The sequence below is a fragment of the Spermophilus citellus genome (assembly GCF_964194105.1).
Source record: "Spermophilus citellus genome assembly, chromosome: 1".
Classification (NCBI taxonomy): domain Eukaryota; kingdom Metazoa; phylum Chordata; class Mammalia; order Rodentia; family Sciuridae; genus Spermophilus; species Spermophilus citellus.
Genome location: NC_138182.1, coordinates 264416833 through 264435133, shown reverse-complemented (window position 1 = coordinate 264435133; position 18301 = coordinate 264416833). Strand labels below are relative to the sequence as shown.

General features: G+C 38.4%; 2 protein-coding genes across 8 annotated transcripts in view; one reads left to right on the top strand and one right to left on the bottom strand.

Annotated features, from left to right (window-relative positions):
- The window catches only part of LOC308648723 (UPF0489 protein C5orf22), a 29802-nt gene extending 27563 nt beyond the window's left edge, over positions 1 to 2239 (bottom strand). Inside the window, exons 1-3 of one of the 4 annotated variants that reach the window (XM_081293707.1) lie at positions 2115 to 2239; positions 793 to 938; positions 139 to 288 (exon numbers count right to left, since the gene is read on the bottom strand). In XM_081293707.1, coding sequence (XP_081149833.1) covers positions 139 to 288; positions 793 to 833 — 191 coding nt within the window. In that variant the 5' untranslated portion in view covers positions 834 to 938; positions 2115 to 2239. Of the gene's footprint in view, positions 1 to 138; positions 289 to 792; positions 939 to 1998 lie in introns of all 4 variants that reach the window. The other 3 variants (XM_081293706.1, XM_081293709.1, XM_081293708.1) reach the window with 3 other exon arrangements.
- Positions 2240 to 2410: 171 nt separating this feature from the next.
- Positions 2411 to 18301, top strand: part of DROSHA (drosha ribonuclease III) — a 118297-nt gene continuing 102406 nt past the window's right edge. For 2 of the 4 annotated variants that reach the window (XM_081285078.1, XM_081285077.1), the window contains exons 1-5: positions 2411 to 2539; positions 3794 to 3919; positions 5240 to 5305; positions 8447 to 9280; positions 13397 to 13489. In XM_081285078.1, coding sequence (XP_081141204.1) covers positions 5286 to 5305; positions 8447 to 9280; positions 13397 to 13489 — 947 coding nt within the window. In that variant the 5' untranslated portion in view covers positions 2411 to 2539; positions 3794 to 3919; positions 5240 to 5285. The remainder of the gene's footprint in view (positions 2540 to 3793; positions 3920 to 5239; positions 5306 to 8446; positions 9281 to 13396; positions 13490 to 18301) is intronic. The other 2 variants (XM_081285080.1, XM_081285079.1) reach the window with 2 other exon arrangements.

The window sequence follows — 18301 nt, the reverse complement described above, 5'->3', positions numbered from 1 at the left end:
TGTTTTAAAAACTCTTTTTGGAAGAGCTGAGGCTTAATCTGACCCTATTTGTTTATAGGAATACTTAGTTATTACAAAAATCCAAAATAAGATAGAAATATGCAACCCATTTTGTATTTATAAATATGAGCGAATTACCTGATTGTTGTGGTAGAAGTGTCTTTACCTACTAAAAAGTGGTGTCTGCCTTCTCTGATTTGCTGAGCCCATGTGGGATGAAGCCATATTACGTGAGAAAAATGGCCAGCATAAACTGCAGGCATAATCCAATTTTCAATACTTAATTCTCTGGAAAAGAAATAGGGAAGAAGCATTAAAATTTAAGTGTTTTTTTTCCCCGAACGTCATTTGAGCCACAATATTTTGAGAGCAGTCCTCAGAGTGTAGTTCCTTGGGAGGTTCCTGAGATCTTCTTAGAATAATCACTGGGTCACAACTATTTTCATAAAAATAATAGGTATAATTCCCTTTGTGTGTTGACATTTGCACTGCTGGTTCAAGATTAATGGTGGGTTGATGTCCTAAGATTAATCCAGGCAGTGGCACCAAACTCCATGTACACATTTTAAAAGTTCATCAACACTTGTTCTAAATAAAATGAAAATGGCAAAAAGAAAAAACAAAACCCCATGAGCTTAGCAAAGTGTATTTCTCCTCCTCCCCCTCTCCAGTGTTGGGGATTAAACTCAGGACCTTAAGCATACTAGGTATACTCATAGGCCCTCTTATTTATCATCTACTGCAAGCTGTATTTCAAACACATAAAAGTTCATCAACAAGAAATCACATTACCCAAAGAGTGTTTCCTTATCAAACACGGTGTCTGCAGGCATATTCACAGGAATAAGGAGGTCTGGATGTGAGTCAAAATGTAAAAAACTTATATTACTGGCAGGAAGATGCTTTGAGCCTATGGCCCGGTATATAAAAGGCAGAACCTATGAAAGACACATACACACATTCAGAAATGGGCACTGAAATCATGAGCATACACTTAAATACATACTAAAAACCAATGTTAAACTTAACTGCACATAATTAAAAGCATACCATGTTATTAAAAAGTGAGAGAATAATGGGGCTAGGATTGTGGCTCAGCAGTAGAGTGCTCACCTAGCACGTGGGGGGCCCTGGGATCCTCAGCACCACATTAAAAACAAACAAACAAATAAAATAAAGATATTGTGTCCAACTACAACTGAAAAAATAAATATTTTTTTAAAAAGTGAGAGAATAAAACGCATTTATTGTAGATAGTTCAGATGATGACATCAGGCTTTATTTTGTTCCTATGAACTTACAACTTGCATCTCCAGCTGCTGGTTCTAGCACTGACTGTGTGTTTTCAAGGTAAACTAAACCTCAGGGTCTATAAGGCTTTTTTTCCCCTTACATCTTCTACAGTTCTAGGTTTAATACTGAATTTGAAAGCATTGCTTAACCGCCACTTTGGCCTTCTCTCAGGCCCATACACACTATATGTAGAGTTTCTGTCTTTCTCTTAACTTTTTCCATCCGTAATTTTTTTTGGTGCTTGGATATAACCCAGGACCTCAGGTATGCTGGGCAAACGCTCTACCTCTGAGATATACTCTCAGGTCCTCTTTCCCTTTTATATCCCCCAAAGCGCCATAGCCTATTAATGATTATTTTAAACAAATTTCTTAGATCCATGACACTCCTTTGACGACTCCCTCTAGTTTAAGGCAACGATTTTAATACCGTAAAGGGGAACGGTCATAAAAACGGAAACATCTTTTAACATTCATAAATGCTGGACACTGTGGTTAAAGATGTATTAATATAATACGCACGAAAACTCCTATCGGCCCTGGGCGTACTATAATTATTGTTCCCATGTCACAGATGAGAGCTGTGTTGTTAGTATAAAGCCTTCTGCTTAAACAGCAGGCAAGCAGGGCTGTGAAAGAGATGCGGGAGACAGGTGCAAACCAGCGCCAATCGAGTGGAGAGCAAGGGGTCTCGGAGTCAGGGCACCTGGGTTCGAAATCCGACTCGTCAGGGCTCTGGGAGATTCTGACCCAGGGCCGTTTAGCCGCCCGCTCACCTCCTGATGATCCTCCACTACCCACACTGGGAGCTCGGAGTAGCACCTGAGGCGAGTGAGCTCTCCCGCAGAGTCACTCATATCTGCGCGCCCTTTTGTGTCCCAGAGATTCGGAGGAACCCAGCGAGCACCAGAGAACGCCCAAGTCGCTGCCCCGCCACTCTCTCGCGACGGAAATGCGCGCTCACCCGGTTGCGCTTCCGGATTGGAGCACGTAGAGGGCGGGGGGACGGGCGCCAGAGCGCTCGACATAGACGATTGGTTTAGACGTCCATCGCTCTCGTTGATGGGCCAATCAGTGCGCACAAGGCGCTGCGGCGTGCCCAAGAGATTTCCCTCCCCTGACCCAGTTTCGCAGGTTTGCTTTTTAATTCCCTCGGTTTCCTGTTCCGGAGGCGCGGGCGGCGCCAGTGTCTTGGTGGTTGTACTATTAGCCTGTTTTTTCTCTGACGGCGACCTCGCTCCCCTTTTGTAAGTGAACGCGGCACCTTGCGGGTTGTGGAAGAGGGAATGTTTCCGAGTGTTGGGATTTAAATCGGGCTGGAGTCCGGGTCTGGGGATGAAAGGCGCCTGAGAGTTGGGGTCAGGCAGCCTTTCTCCAGATCTGCTGGTAGAGCAAGAGAGTGACCCTAGGCCCGGGTCTCATTGATAAATAGAATTGAAAAAGGATGGCTTTCATTCATTTGTGGAGTGCATGTGTGGTCCAGGCCTGGGGCCGTCGGAGTTTCCAAAGGGGCATGAGATCTTGATCTTAGGCAAGTCTGGTGCAGCTCACAGCCTGGCGGGAGATGCAAGCTGGTAATAAGCATCAGCTGGATGAAGGTGACGGGGCTGCAGATTGAACCCGGGGTTCCCAATAAGAATGTAACACGCTTTGTAACTCTTTTTGCATTGACGTTACTGGACTTATTAATTGTTCAGAACATCTCCCTCAGTTTCCTTGCTTCCGAATAGTAACCTAGGAGTAAGCAGATGCAAGAAACAATTACTTTTCCAGATGCAGTCAATTCTTTGACTTGGAATTCAAGGTTGCACTCAGAACTTTAATTTCATGGTCAGTAGTTTTAGATTTTTGACTATAGAAACATCCAGTAGGATTTGGTAGTAAGCATTCAGTTGTTACACATTGTACAGTTGACCACTTCTAGCTTCAGCACACTCCTTTGTGTTTCCCAAGATCCTGTACATACCTCTTTTGTTTATAGCCTGATATTGGTTTGTTGTTGTTGTTGTTTTTTCGTGGTTCTGGGCATATTATATTTTTTAAAAATATAACTGTATGAGTTCTCTGAGTCCTGTTGATTCTGTGTCTTACTCATCTTTGAGTTCACAGAGCCTGGGACAGTACATGCATAGGAGAAGGTATGCTTTCTAGGTGGGTTTTCTTTTATTTTTCTTTTTTTGGTATCAGGAATTGAACCCAAGGATCTTAATTATGGAGTCATACCCCCAGACCTTTTTTATATTTCATTAGAGGAAGGGTCTCCTTGTGTTGCTGAGGGCCTCACTAAGTTGTTGAGGCTGAGTTTGCACTCACGATCCTTCTGCCTCAGCCTCGTGAGTTGCTGGGATTCCAGGCAAGAGCCACCCTTCCTCTGGGTGGGTTTTGATGATGTAAATTTGCTGATACACATGGAAGAAATATGTACAGAAGTGACATAGAGACCATTGATGATCATACCATTGATGAGAAAGTAAAATTTATTGAGCACTTACTGTGTGCAGGATGCTCTGCCAGGGATTGTGAAGAATACAGAAATGACTGAGTCAACCAATGTGTCATCAAGGAGCAAATAATCTAGTGGAAGAGTTTGATTGTGCACACATGACTGTAACATGAGCCAGTGTCTGGTAAGTGCTGTAAAAGAAGTAAGTACAGACTAAGAGCAGTGGAAGTCTAGAGGGAATGGGATTATTTCCCAAGGGGAATCAAGAAAGGGTGATAGATTGAAATTCATGGGGCAGATTCATAGAGCAAGAGATTTTAAAGGGAATGGGAACAAAGATTAACTGGGAAAGTGTGGGGTAGTCGGGGCATCATGGGGAAGGTAATAGATTCTATTGGTGGTGTGTGGTCTGTGACAGGAGTTTTTTTTTTTTATTAAAAGCATTTTGCTAAAATTCAAATATTTGAAAATCCAGCTGTTTTCACAGTGTTCTTCTGTGGGAATAGTAGAGAATGAAAATAATCATAACTGTCATGTTAACATGATTATAAATATTATAAATATATTTAAATGCTGGTCTTAGTGATTTTTGTGTTTGATCTATGCCTTATTTTACAATGAAGGAAGCTTTTGTGTGAAGAGGCAGCAAGGACATGTTTCTGGTCCCCAGTCTTTTAACAAATTAAAGATGGCTTTAATCTTTTTAGCTGCTGATAGTTTTGAATCAGTAAAAAAAAGAAAGACATCTTGGGTTGGGGTAGTGGCTCAGAGGTGGAGTGCTTGCCTAGCATTCGTGAGGTACTGGGTTTGATCCTCAGCACCACTTAAAAATAAAATAAAGGTACTGTGTACACCTACAACTAAAAAATAAATGTTAAAAAAAAAAAGACATCTTAAAATTTAGTTGGAAGCCAAATGTTGTAGCATACACTTGTAATCTCAGCCAATAGGCTGGGAAGATCACAAGTTCAAGGCCAGCCTTGGTAATTTAACGAGACCCTGTCTCAAAATAAAATTTTAAAAGCTAGGGACTGGGTGCAGTGGCCATGCCTGTAATCCTAGCGGCCTGGGAAGCTGAGGCAGGAGAATTGCAAATTCAAAGCTAGCCTCAGCACCTTAGTGAGGTCCTACTCAACTTAGCAAGACCCTGTCTCTAAATAAAATATAAAAAGGGTTGGGGATGTGGCTTGGTAATTAAGTGCCCCTGGGTTCAATCCTGGGTGCCCCCCCAAATAAACAAATAAATTTAAAAAAAGAGCTAGGGGTGTAGCTCAGTGGTAGAGCTTTGCCTAGCATCTGTGAGGCCTTAGGATTGAGCCCTAGTACCCACTGCCAAAAAAAATAATTTTTTTTAGTTGGAAACTTCAGTGCAGTTTAACATGCCCTTAATAGGCTAGATGTGTTGGAGAATAGGAAATCAATGTCAAGATATTTACAAAAATATTTTATAGCACTGGCAGTTAGAAAACCTGATTATATATATTTTATTCCTTCTATCCTTTAGAACTTATATTCTCTGTGGAAGATGTGACATATCCAGACAGTGCATCATGATGCAAGGCAGTATGTGGTGAGTGGCAGGATATTAGGGATAGCAGTGCTGGGGAGAACAAAGAGAGGAACCAATTCAGGTTTCGGACCACAGAGGGTGTAAGGGACTTAGATAAATTGGAAAAGTAGAAAGTGTACTCATTCTTAATAGTGGGCACAGGAGAACAGAGATTCATGTACAGGAGTAGGATCCTAGACCAAAAGAGTTAATGAAACATCTAGGGCCCTTCCCTGATGAAGTGTGTGGTTCTGAGGACAAGCAGACAATGAAGGTGGAATTATGTAATTAGTCAGTAGATTATGGTCATTGTAGGACCTGCCAACAGGCAGCACTGTGTTGTGAGAGTAGGGAAACCAAAGAAGGCCCCCAGCAGTGATGGTGCTTAAAAGCCCAGCAAGGATGTTACTGTAGTAGCCAGACAAGAGACAAAGGTGTGAAATGGATTAATTCAGGAAGTATTTATGAGCAAAAATATCAGTAACTTTTATTTATTTAAAAACTTTGATTAAGCTATAGTGGACACATAAATGATAGGAACTTTTAAAAAAAATTTAACTAAAGGGTGAGAAAAGAAAAGTTGACAGATGATTCCCTGGTATATTGGTTTTGATGACCAGTAAATGGTATCATTTATTAAGATGGGAAACTCTAAGAAAGGAGAATGTATTGTTTTGGAGGGGAAAAATCATTATTCATTCCTTTTAGGAAATGTTGAATTGAATTTGTGGAGTCAGTGAGACATTGAAGGAGAGAGGTTGAATTGGTAGTTGGCAGCTTAAGTCTGGAGTTCTTTGGTGGCTAGAGATGTAACTTTCAAAGTTACTGAGATGAGTGGTAACTGAAGCAATATAAGTGGTATGATTACCTTGGAGAAGAGTGAATAGTGTTCAGGCTGGATCCCTGAAGAATACCAGCTGATCGGGAGCTGGCACAGGAGGAACAGCTGGAGAGGTAAGAAGGATATAGTGAGAGAGTTGTGTCAGGAATTCAAGGAAAAGATCTCTGAAGGAGGGGGCAATTGGACTGAGTGCCACACAGAGATTAAGAAGGTGATTGAAAATGGCTATTTGTTTTCAAGACAGGGTGGACACTGCTCAGTTCACGCACTGAAGTGATGGCCACAGCTGAAGTCAAATCAGCCTTCCACATTCAGGTTTTCTGCATTCACAATTCAGCCAACTGTAGACTGAACATATTTGGGGGAAAAATGTGAGAAATGTCTTAAGAGCAAAACTTGAATTGGCTGTATGCTGAGCATCCATGTGGATGAACCGATGTGTCAGCATATCTGCTGGACACCACAGGTCCTGTCTCCAGTATTTGTGTGAGCACTGCATCTTATTTGTGTACTGTGTAGGTAGGTCTATGATAGTTGCATCTGTATGGGATACACAGAAACTTTTTTTCTTGTCATAATTTCCTAAATGATATAGTATAACAATTATTTATGTCACATACATTTTGTTGTAAGTAATGCAGAGGTGATTTTTTTTTTGGTGGGTGTGGGGGGTTGGGGATTGAATCCAGGACCTCACGCATGCTAAGCATATGTTTTACCACTGAGCAATATCCCCAGCCCTGGAGATATTTAAAGTATATAAGAGGATGTGCATAGGTTATGTGCAAATATAATGCCTTGTATTTTGGTATCTATGGGGTTGAGGGTCCTGGCATCAGACCCCTTGAATACCAAGGAGTGACACTATGTTCTTGTCTCTGTTAACTTGGGTTGCCATTCCAAAATACTATAGGCAAGGTGGCTTCAGAAAAACATTTATTTCTCATAGTTCTGGAGGCTGGAAGTCCAAGATTAGGGTGCTAATGTGGTTGGACTTTCTTCCATGGGGAGGATCCTTTTCCTGCTTCTAGGTAATTACCTTTTTGCTATAGTCTCACCTGGCAGAAAGAGAGAGGTATCCTATCTGTTCCTCTTTTCATAAGGGCACTTATACCATCATGAGAACACTCTAACCCTAATTACCTCCCAGAGGCCCCAGGTCCCTATTGCATTGCACTGGGAATAAAGGATTTAACATAAGAATTTGGGGAGACATGAACATTCGATCTGAAGCAACTTTTTTAGGTTAATTGGTCATGAAAAGCAGGAAAAACAAAGTGCAAAGTGGTGGAAGTCCTGAAGGCCAAGAAAAGTATTTCATGTTGAAATGGACCATAGCATTTTCGAATGCTGCTATATAGGGTCTGATAGTGGGAAGGGGTGAAAGATTGTTGAGGGAGGATGGTTATCTCAAATGGGTGTTTGGGTACGGGATCCAGAGTGCATGCAGCAAGATAGCTTTGTTGGGAGAAGGGAATTTGGATCAAAGTTGGATGTGGATAGGCTTGTAGAGGAAGTTCTTTTCTCATGGTTTTAGTGTTTCTGTTTGGTAGAAGATAGGTTTATTGTTAACTATGAAGAGGGATCAGGATGTCAAGGATGCCTATAGAAGATTCTTTGTAGTTCTTGTGGACAGGAGAGTACATTGGCTGCTGAAGCAGGCAGGAAATATCGTGGCAAAATCTGTGACTGAATTTATGTGGGCACCAGTCTGCCCAGTTGGGTATATTTTGAATGCTACTTTCTGGTTGGCCTACAGAAGATGAATGTTGGATCATTCTAAAGCTGGGGCATTGCCAGGTTTTTGTAACTGAAGTAGAGTAGGGCAGAGGAGTGTAGGTTATTTAAATATGAGTTATTGAGATGCTGGGCCACGAAGTCTATGCTGAGTTGGGAAACAGGTGCAAGTGGGAAGATGATGGTGTAGGTGTAGAAACAAGTGTGTGGCCAGGGCAATGTGATGAGGTCAGGACTGGAGAGGAATGTGAGCAAGAACATGATAGCAGATGGTTGAATAATGGGATGTTGGAGTTATTTTGAAGGAAGAGCAGCTTTAAGGACTGACAAATTGTAGGGGTGGACCATGGTTGTGGGTTGGGTGACTGAGGTGCGAAGAGGAATTTATTGGTTGTAAAGAGTTTTAGAATCTATAAAGAACTGAGTTTTAGAGGGTTGAGTATTCCAGTAGCTTGACTGAAGGGTCTGTGAATACTCATCAGGATGGTCAGTCATTTGGGAAACCCTGTTAATAGTGAGGGTTTTTTTGTTTTTATTTTATTTTTTGTCTTTTAACTTTTCCCTTTTAATTTTTTCCAACAAAGCCATAGAATGTCATTCCATCCAGGACGAGGGTGTCCCCGAGGACGAGGAGGACATGGAACCAGACCCTCAGCACCAGCTTTCAGGCCCCAAAATCTGCGATTGCTCCACCCTCAGCAGCCTCCTGTGCAATATCAATATGAACCTCCAAGTGCCCCTTCCACTACGTTCTCGAACTCTCCAGCCCCCAATTTTCTGCCTCCAAGGCCAGACTTTGTACCCTTCCCTCCACCCATGCCTCCATCAGCACAAGGCCCTCTTCCCCCCTGCCCAGTCAGGCCCCCTTATCCCAACCACCAGATGAGGCACCCCTTCCCAGTGCCCCCCTGTTTTCCACCCATGCCACCTCCCATGCCTTGTCCTAATAATCCCCCAGTCCCTGGAGCACCTCCTGGACAAAGCACTTTCCCTTTTCTGATGCCCCCTCCTTCCATGCCCCACCCTCCGCCCCCTCCGGTCATGCCACAGCAGGTTAATTATCAGTATCCTCCAGGATATTCACACCACAATTTCCCACCTCCCAATTTTAATAGTTTCCAGAATAATCCAAGTTCCTTCCCACCCAGCGCTAATAACAATAGTAGTCCTCATTTTAGGCATCTCCCTCCATACCCAGTCCCAAAGGCTCCCAGTGAGAGAAGGTCCCCAGAAAGGCTCAAGCATTATGATGATCACAGACACCGAGATCACAGTCATGGGCGAGGTGAGAGGCATCGTTCTCTGGATCGTCGGGAGCGTGGCCGCAGCCCCGACAGAAGGAGACCAGACAGCCGCTACCGATCGGATTATGACCGGGGGAGGACGCCATCTCGCCACCGCAGCTATGAGAGAAGCAGGTAAAGGCACATGTGAGGTGCTTTAAGGAACCACGTAGGCTCTGACACAGTAGATTTCCATTTACCTGTAAACCAAATAAAATGTGCATTTCAACTTGTAAAAGGAAAGAAAGCACATTTTGGGTTTTGTTTTCAGGAGACAAAGACAATAATAAGTAAATAGGTGTCAGAAAAAAATGGTTTTGAAAAGCATACAAAATTACCAGCATAGATTCATTTTGACAAATGTAAGACTTTTTATTCTACATCATACCATAGACATTTTAATGGTGATCCTGTGACATGAAAGGCCTTGTACTGTGTTTTGTGTTATCAGAGATTTGATTATGTTCAGTGTGATTATCATGTCAGGTTATGGCATTTGAGTTCTTTTAGAATCAGTGATGTGCATGTGTTATCAGTCGGGAAGTAAACTAGTTTACAAGTAGAGCTTACTTTCTGATCTTCAGGGTAAGTATGTGTTGTACGTTATTGCCTTCTTGCTTTGTTTCTTTGCAAAGTGAAGTTAAGATTAGATACGTGTGGTTGCTTATTTATTTATTTATTTATTTATTTTTTGGGCCAGAGATTGAACCCACTGAACTACATCCCCAGCCCTTTGTTTTATTTTATCAAAGGTATAGTTTTGAAATAGCTTTTAGTCTGATTTTGTTGCATTGAAATGTATTCACACTGAAGAAAGTTGTGTTTGAAAAGCACTTCCATTCTAGATTTGTTTCTTTTTTTCTAAAACAATTTTCTGTATATGTGAGAATGTTGCAATCAGCATTCTTAAAACTGAGATTCTAGGTGGCTTCTAGAAATACTTCAAAGTCACATGCAGAGTTTTATGATTACATATGTGTTTTATCAGAAGCTTGTGGCAGATTTTCAAAGATGTAGGTGTGAATTTGTTACATCATTGGTTTATATGGAAAAATAATAGGACATTTAATGATTGTACTAATATTTATTTGGCCTTTAGTGAACTCCCTGTCTGTCCATGAAATTTTGAGGTTTTCATTTTGTCAAGCCAGTAACAACGCTTCTCTTCTCTTCCTCCAATCATGTCTCAGTTTTCACATTTTTGTCATGGCAATATTGATTTGATTTGGACTGCATATTTTGCTGGTAAAGGATAATGGCATTCTCTGCCCTGAAAGGAGTAACTAGAGCACAGAGAGGTCTTGGAGGGGAAACATGTTTTACCTTGTGCTCATGGACTGCAGAGGGGAATGTGTTCCTTATGGGATGACAGTTCTGATTCTGGTGAGCCATAGCTGAAGAGAGTCCATAGACTTTTCTTTCTTTTTTCTTTTCTTTTCTTTTCTTTCCCCTGTAGTATTGGGGTGCTCTACCACTGTGCTACATCCCGAGCCCTTTTTATTTTTTATTTTGAGACAGGGTCTCAATAAGTTGCTAAGACTGGCCTCCAACCTGATATCCTCCTGTCTCATCCTCCTGAGTTGTTGGGATTACAGGTGTGTGCCACCACACCCAGTGAGAGTCCATAGACTTTTAAAAATATTTTTTAGCACAAACTATTGTTTCTGGTCAATTTGTTCTTAATTACTTTCTAAGGAGATATAGTTGGCAAAAGCCTGTTATGTTTTATTTTATAGTTTTATGTTAAAAATCTAAACTGGAAAGAGTTTGTTAATAGTTTTTTCTTTAAATGTTAAGGTGATTGTTAATAACCTTGTCCTTGGGAACATTTTGCTGCAAACATTCTAGTTTTTTTCCCTCCATTTTGAGATGATTCTCTAATTCAAGGGGTTGTTAGGGCTCCCCTGTATATCTGTTATTTTTCCAAGGCTTAAACTTCCAATTGTGTGTGTGCTCTAAAGTACTCAGATGTGTTGTAAACTGAGGATCTCTATCACTAAGTGCAGTCAATACCACAAGTTACTTCTAATCTCTGATCTGAACCATACTCCTTCGCTGTGAAGGATCTCCAAATTTCTCAAATGATCTTTAATTATATCAGAGTTATTTTGTAATTGCTTAGCACTTTTGCCCTGGAGTTGCCTTGGTAGCATGGCCATATTATAATTGGCTCCCTTTTAGTTATTAGGTTGAGTGTCAGTTATTTGTCCTATGTGGAATGTTTCTGTGAAACAGACATGGGGCATGTGAAGTCCTAATATAACTTCTAGGAGTATATTGGGAAAAACTGAAACTTTATAAATTGATATGTTAGATTGTTTATGCAAATTCTAAAGACTGTCCTGGCTGCTTCTCCCCTTGCTTCTTGGTGTAAGTAAAACTATCCTTTTATAAATTCCATGTTTTTTTTTTTCCTCCTCTGAATTTGGTTGAATAACAACTATAAACTTTTGGGCAAACTGTTTCTAGGAAAGATTTGTAAAGATGTAGATATAAATATATATAGGTAATATATACATATATCTATACACACACACACACACACACACACACACACACACTTTACCATGAAAGATCAACGTTACTCTAGGGAATGGGAAAAGAAATAGTCACAGGTGCAGGTTGTCAAGCTTGCTGTTCTGCAATGTGGTAAGGCAGTGTGGACTGGGCTTCACCTAGATTAGTAGTGCTATCACACATTATTTCCTCTGGCTTTTCTAAACGTGTAGCCATCAGAGGACTAGCATAATGTACTCAAGAAATATCTTAATACTTGCAAATAGGGAAGAATCTTGGGAAAAATAACACAAGCATAAATTTTCTTCCTTTAAATGAATTCATAGTGAATTGTATTCAGTTCCTGCCCACTCAGAATTAGCTATCATCATTGAGTGTTAAATGCAAAGTTCTATTGCCTATATGTTAAAAAACAAACAAAAGTTAGAAATATCCTCTAATTAGAGTTTTATTTGGAAATTATTGGCAGTTATTCTTTTCAGCAGCCATGTCATTAAAAAATTACATTTTATTTTTTATATGTGGCACCGTTCACTGATTTCTATAATTGAGATTTACTACCTAAATGTAAACTACGATTTTAGAAGTATATCAGATGAATGTAGAATCCTAAGCTCTGATTGTTTTATTTGGATAGCTGGTGTTACCTGAGGGTTGTATGTATGTCAAAAGCATACTTTTCAAAGCACTCGTCCTTGAGAACAGGGGACTCTTTAAGTGAAAAATAAATTTTGTCTTAATTTCTAAGCAGTCACTGATCTCTATAATAAGTTTTGCTTTCAGTGTATTAACATTTCTTTTATTTGGAATAGATTCGGGGATATTTTTGATTCAGACATTTTGTAGTCTTCTTGCTGATCCCTAATCTGAAAGCCCAAGTTGAAAATGCTGTAGAATTCAAAACTTTTTGAGTGCCTACATCATGCTTAAATTTTTTTGTATTTTAGAGCATTTTAGATTTTGGATTTTGAGATTAGGGATACCCAACCAGTAAAGTTTATGCAAATATTCCAAAATCTGAGAAACTCTAAAATCTGAAGCACTGTTAGTCCCAGTATTTTGTGTAAGAGTTAGTTAACCTGTATAGCATTTTCCCCATTCTAGGTTTGGCTGGTTATTTCCCCAAGATTTGTAGTTCTTAAACACATTGGAGTTGAGATTTTTGTTCCAGATCTTCATTGTAAACTAAGAAGCAAAATTCCTCTGGATAAATTACACTGGATAAATTCAGTGTCTTCATTTAGAATTTTTTTCCAGATGAAAATAGCACTGGAGTGACTTAGTCATGGTCTCCTGGTGGGTTGGTGATAGGGGCGACTACTCAGGCCTACCATTCATAATGGTTCAGAGAACCTTATGTGAATCTTTACTGTAAAATCTTTATCTGCATTTATTTGATGGGTGAGTAGAGTTTTCTAGAAATCAGTAGAAGACTAAATAACCAAGAATTGACTGGAAGGTCCTGAGAGAAGATGATGATAAAATTCCCTTTATTACTTAGCTTCAAGTATGACTTCTAAAGAAAACAGCAAAAACTTTCCAAGTTAGTTAAATTCTATGAAGAAAAACTCCTTTATCTTCTAACAAATTAAGGAGGAATAAAAATGTCCCCTAGTGAATAGTGCCTGGAAAATTCTTAGATGTGGTCCATGTATTTAGAAGATATATTCAGTGAAGAGATGGTGTTTTTGAGTCTTTCTGTTGAAAACAGCTCTGTGTATTAATTCCTTTAAGAGAGCGGGAACGGGAGAGACACAGGCACCGGGACAACCGAAGATCACCATCTCTGGAAAGGTCCTACAAAAAAGAGTATAAGAGATCTGGAAGGTAAGCAAGGAGTTGACACTGAAAGCAGTAGTAGGGTTATCTCCGTGGATTCAGATTTTGTGCTTGTGCAGACTATCAGCCAGGTCTTCATATTAGCTTAGCATCTGACCAGGATGACCCATGGAAAGCTAAGCCGCCTGGCACTTAAAGTTTTCTTCCCAGGTGCGCTGATTCAAGACTAAAAATGCAACGGCCACTTTATCTGACCACAGTGCCATAAAACTGTATATTAATAACTCAAAAGTATTTTTAAAGGAATCTTGGGAATTCATAATTATGCTCTTAAATTAATTTGGTTTGGGAAAATAGAACAAAACTGTAGCTACATTTTTATAGATTAATGACATCAAGATTATTATAATTCAAACCTTATAGGATATAGCCAATTCTGTATCTAGAAATAAAATTCACGGTCTTATATGATGGTAATTAACAGCAGTAGTATCCTGAAATCTGGTAGATTTGAGGTCATTTATTAGCTCTCCCAACTTTGTTACTGGGCAGAATTATCCACCCTTTTTAAGCCCCAATGACTTTATCTGTAAAATTAGTTATATTTATCTTATTGAAGGATGAAGGATTACTGGAATAATATACATTATACACTTAGAGTGGGACCTAAAGTAAGTGCCAAATAAATAGTTACATAATTGTTATCTGAATACTTGGCTTAAGAAATTGGTAGAGTATAAGAAAAGCAGAAAAAAGGATTTAAATATAAAATAAATTAATGAAACAATTATAACAATACAAATATATTTGTATTTGTTCTTTGAAAGATCATACGACTTAAAAATGACAAGTGAAGAAAAGAGAAATAAATATACTATTAATTTTATAAAAGTATAAGAATGAAAGAATTTAATTGTAAAATGATATAAAGATAGATATTTAACAAACTAAAAACTTGAATGTTATGGGTTGGTTTCTAGGAAAACAAAAATTGAAAATGTTACACAAGAAGCAGAAAATGGTAATAGGCCAATAAACATGGAAAAATAGGAAAAGTTGAATTTGTACCATATCCATAAAGTTTTAAATTGTTCTTGAACACTGAAGAAGATGAAAGGAAAGCTTAGCTCATGGCTGTGGTATCAGGAAGACTCAGGTGGCAAGATCTAACCCGAGAGAAAAAAAACTACAAATCAATTTCTCTTGAGAATATGGATATAAAAATACTGATTAAAATTCTAGCCAGTTGTTTTCCGTAGTGTGTTAAAATTACCAGTGGAGTTAATTTAAGACTATATGGGTAGATAGGTTAGTATTAGAAAATCTATTCTTTGTGTTAAAATTTGTAGGGTTATTTTAGTGTCTGCTTCTTAGATATTTATAAAAACCCAGCATGTGTTTATGGGTAAAACTTAATTAGGAATATAAGACTTCTGTAACCTCCTGATGAACATCATTGATAAAATCTCAAGAGTCAAATTTATTGTGAAAAATTAGAACAATGACAAGGAGATCCCATTACCATTGTTACCTAACAGCTAATTGAAAACAGTATTCTTGGAGGCCTCAAGTATTGTACTAATGTGAGGGATATCATCGTTAACAAGAAAAACAGGAAAAAAAAAAGTTAAGTGCTTTTCATGAGGACAATTACATGTTGCTTTGGGAACACAGCAGTGAAAACCCTAGTATAGAGTAGTCCTAGAAGGAATGCATTAGTGCAGGGGGACAGCCGAGGAGGAAATTGGAAGAGCGAAGAGCATGTGTGGAGGTTGCCTTGTGGAGAAATGTCCAGAAGGGCCAAGCTTGGCCAGGGGGAAGTCAGTTTTGAAGGCTTCTGTAGTGACCCACACAAGATGTGACTGTGGCCTAGAGCAGCACAGTGGCAGTGGTAATAGGAAATGCTTATGAGAGAGTCGGTAGGACTTGATCCCTGATCCAGTGTCAAGTGACCATGTGAGGTTAGTGTTCCTTATTGTGGATGGGGGACACTAGAGACAAGTTCAATATGGGGCATACGAATTTTGAGACCCTGTGAATCAACCAAGGAGTCAAGGATATAAGAGAAAATCCAGGATATTGTATTGGTGGAAATGTATAAGAGCTAGAAATCTCCTTGGTCTAGTGGTTTCTTCTTCAGTGCCCAGTAGCTCACAGAGGGCAGATTGGATCCTGTGAGTTCTAACTAATGAAGCAGATGAGAAAATAAAAATTAGAGATGTATGTATTGTAAAGGAGGAAAAGTTATCACAGATTGCAGTAGAGTATATTGTTAAAAAGAAACAGTTTGGAATTTGGATTTTGAATTTGGGAGTGTCTGAAATACCTTAAAAAGATGTTTTGCTTTTGTTTTGAAACACCCCCTCAAAGTATTGAAGGAAGGAAAAGAAGGAATACTAATTGCTGTACACAATAGAAAACCCTGACCATCTGTCATTCAGCACATCTATTTAAAGGGATGGGGTGAAGATGTCTTTTGCCTGTGTTTCTTGAATATCTATGATAATAATATTTAAACATTTGGTGAGAGTTTTTAGGATATGTCGAAATGCTTTTGTCAACATTTAGCTATACTTTCAAGCTATGATACTGGGTAAGTGACTAATTTCTAAGGCTTTTTCCTCCTTTATAGATGATGTTAATATCTGCCTAATGGGATAAGATTAAATGTGAATCAAGTGCTTAGCAGAATGTCAGGCTCAAAGTAAGCACCAAAACAAACAGAAGCCACTAGGAGCATAGAGGTGCTGTCAGCTAATGGTGTTTTATAGCCTTCCTGGATGCCAGGAATACCTAGTTAGAAAGTATAATAGAAAAAAACCAAAGTAGATCCACTACCATATTTTAATTAAAAATTAAACATAATGAAATTTAAAAATGGACCAGTGGGGAGAAAGTTATAAAATGTAGATCTCTAATTTTAGTGTAACTTCAGTTGAAGTACTGGTTTGAGAACTTCATCATGAATGTTTTTCTTTGGAATAGAAGTTAAGGTAATGAAGAAAAGCAGTGCATGCTTTAGTAGTAGTATTCAATGTTTAGGAATTATGTAATAATTTAGAAAATTTGTTATGAATATGAATAATAGATCAGTGAAGGAAATACTGGGCAGGGACTGGGGATATAGTTCTGTTGGTAGAGTGCTTGCCTCACATGCACAAGGCCCTGGGTTCAATCACCAGTACCACCAAAAAAAAAAGAAAAGAAAAGGTAAAAAGAAAGACTGGGCAGCATTCAGAAATACATGAAACATCTAATAAATAATATGTAAAGTTGTATCTAATAATAAAGTTTTTTTTTTTTTTTCAAATCAGGAGAAACTGGCAATTGGCAAGCCAATTGGTAGAAAAATTAAAATATATTTCTGCTTTGCATCTTGGAGAGAAAGACTAGAAAAATTTAGTGTAAAAGTAACTAAGAAAATATTAAACACTATTTAGCCTTAAGATGGGAAAGGATTTCCAAAAAAAAACACTAAGACAGGAAGCATTAATAAAAAGATCTTTAGATTTGGCTTTATAAAAGTTAGTGGTAGAGTGCTCACCTAGAATGTATGGGGCACTCAGTTCAATTCTCAGCACCACATAAAAATAAATAAATAAAATTTTTGTGATCATCTACAACTAATTTTTTTTTTTTAAAAAGTTGTATATAGCCATGTGTAAAAAGTATTAAAAGGAAAACAACTAGAAAAGGTTACAATACATGTGAAAGATGATAGACAGTTATCTTAATAAAAACTTTCCCACTAAATTTTTAAAGGACTACAATTCTAATTTAAAAAATACTGCCATAGTATATGACCAAGATGTTCACAAAGGAAGTGACACAAAATGTATTCATTTCAATGGTGATAAAAATTTGTAAATTAGACTTTTTTTAAAATAAGAATGACAAATATTATAAAAGGAACTATATTGATAGGATGTGTAGAAATGGGAACTTGTTTATGATTTTGATAGTAAACTGGTACTACCTATCTGGAGAGGGGCCTTAAAAAAAGTACACCCATTTTGGGAAATAATCTGATATAAGTGTGCAAAGAACACAAGTGTGTTTATGGTAGCATTATTTACAGTGGGGGAAAATCACTGTCATTAGATTTTTAAAATTACGGCATATACAAACAAAAGCATAATATGTACCTATTGAAATGGTTCAGCTATAGATATTGAAATAGATATATTCCTATTTTACTGTTAAATAAGGAGGGCAGACTCTAGAGTTCTTTTGTTGTTAAAATGTGTTTGTGTGTTTGTGTGTGTGTGTGTATATATATATAGATGTATTTTCGTATATGTGTTTTTAAATATTTGTGAAATATAATGGTTATCTCTGGTGTCATGGATGATTTTTGTTTTAATATGTATTTATGCTTTATTCTTTTTGTACAGTGGACACAAATTTTCTTTTGACAATAACATTATTTTCTGGTAACAAAACTAATGATGCATATTGAAATACATGTATTTGGAAGTTATATAAATAAGTAATGAATGTGTGTGTTCTTTCTACTTTCGCCACGTGTACACACACAAACATAGAGGCACCCACACACTTTCTCTGTGATTAAAATTAGAAGTTAGTGGTAGAAATTGATGAAAATAGTTAATTTGTGGCTTTAATCCAAATGTAAACTTTGTTGAGTAGCAGTAACTTTGTTAGTAGAGCTCAAGAGGCTGCCAGTCTGTCTAATGAAGTGGTTACTCTAACTTGCTGGCTTCTCAAAGTCTGTATGTTCTGCCTGAATTTCTTGGGCTTAAATGAAAATCTTCCCTATAGGTTTTTCCCTCCAAGAAGTACATCTATAGGGTGAATCCTTGTGGGTTTCAAGCCCAGGAATTCAAGGAGCCAGAGTTG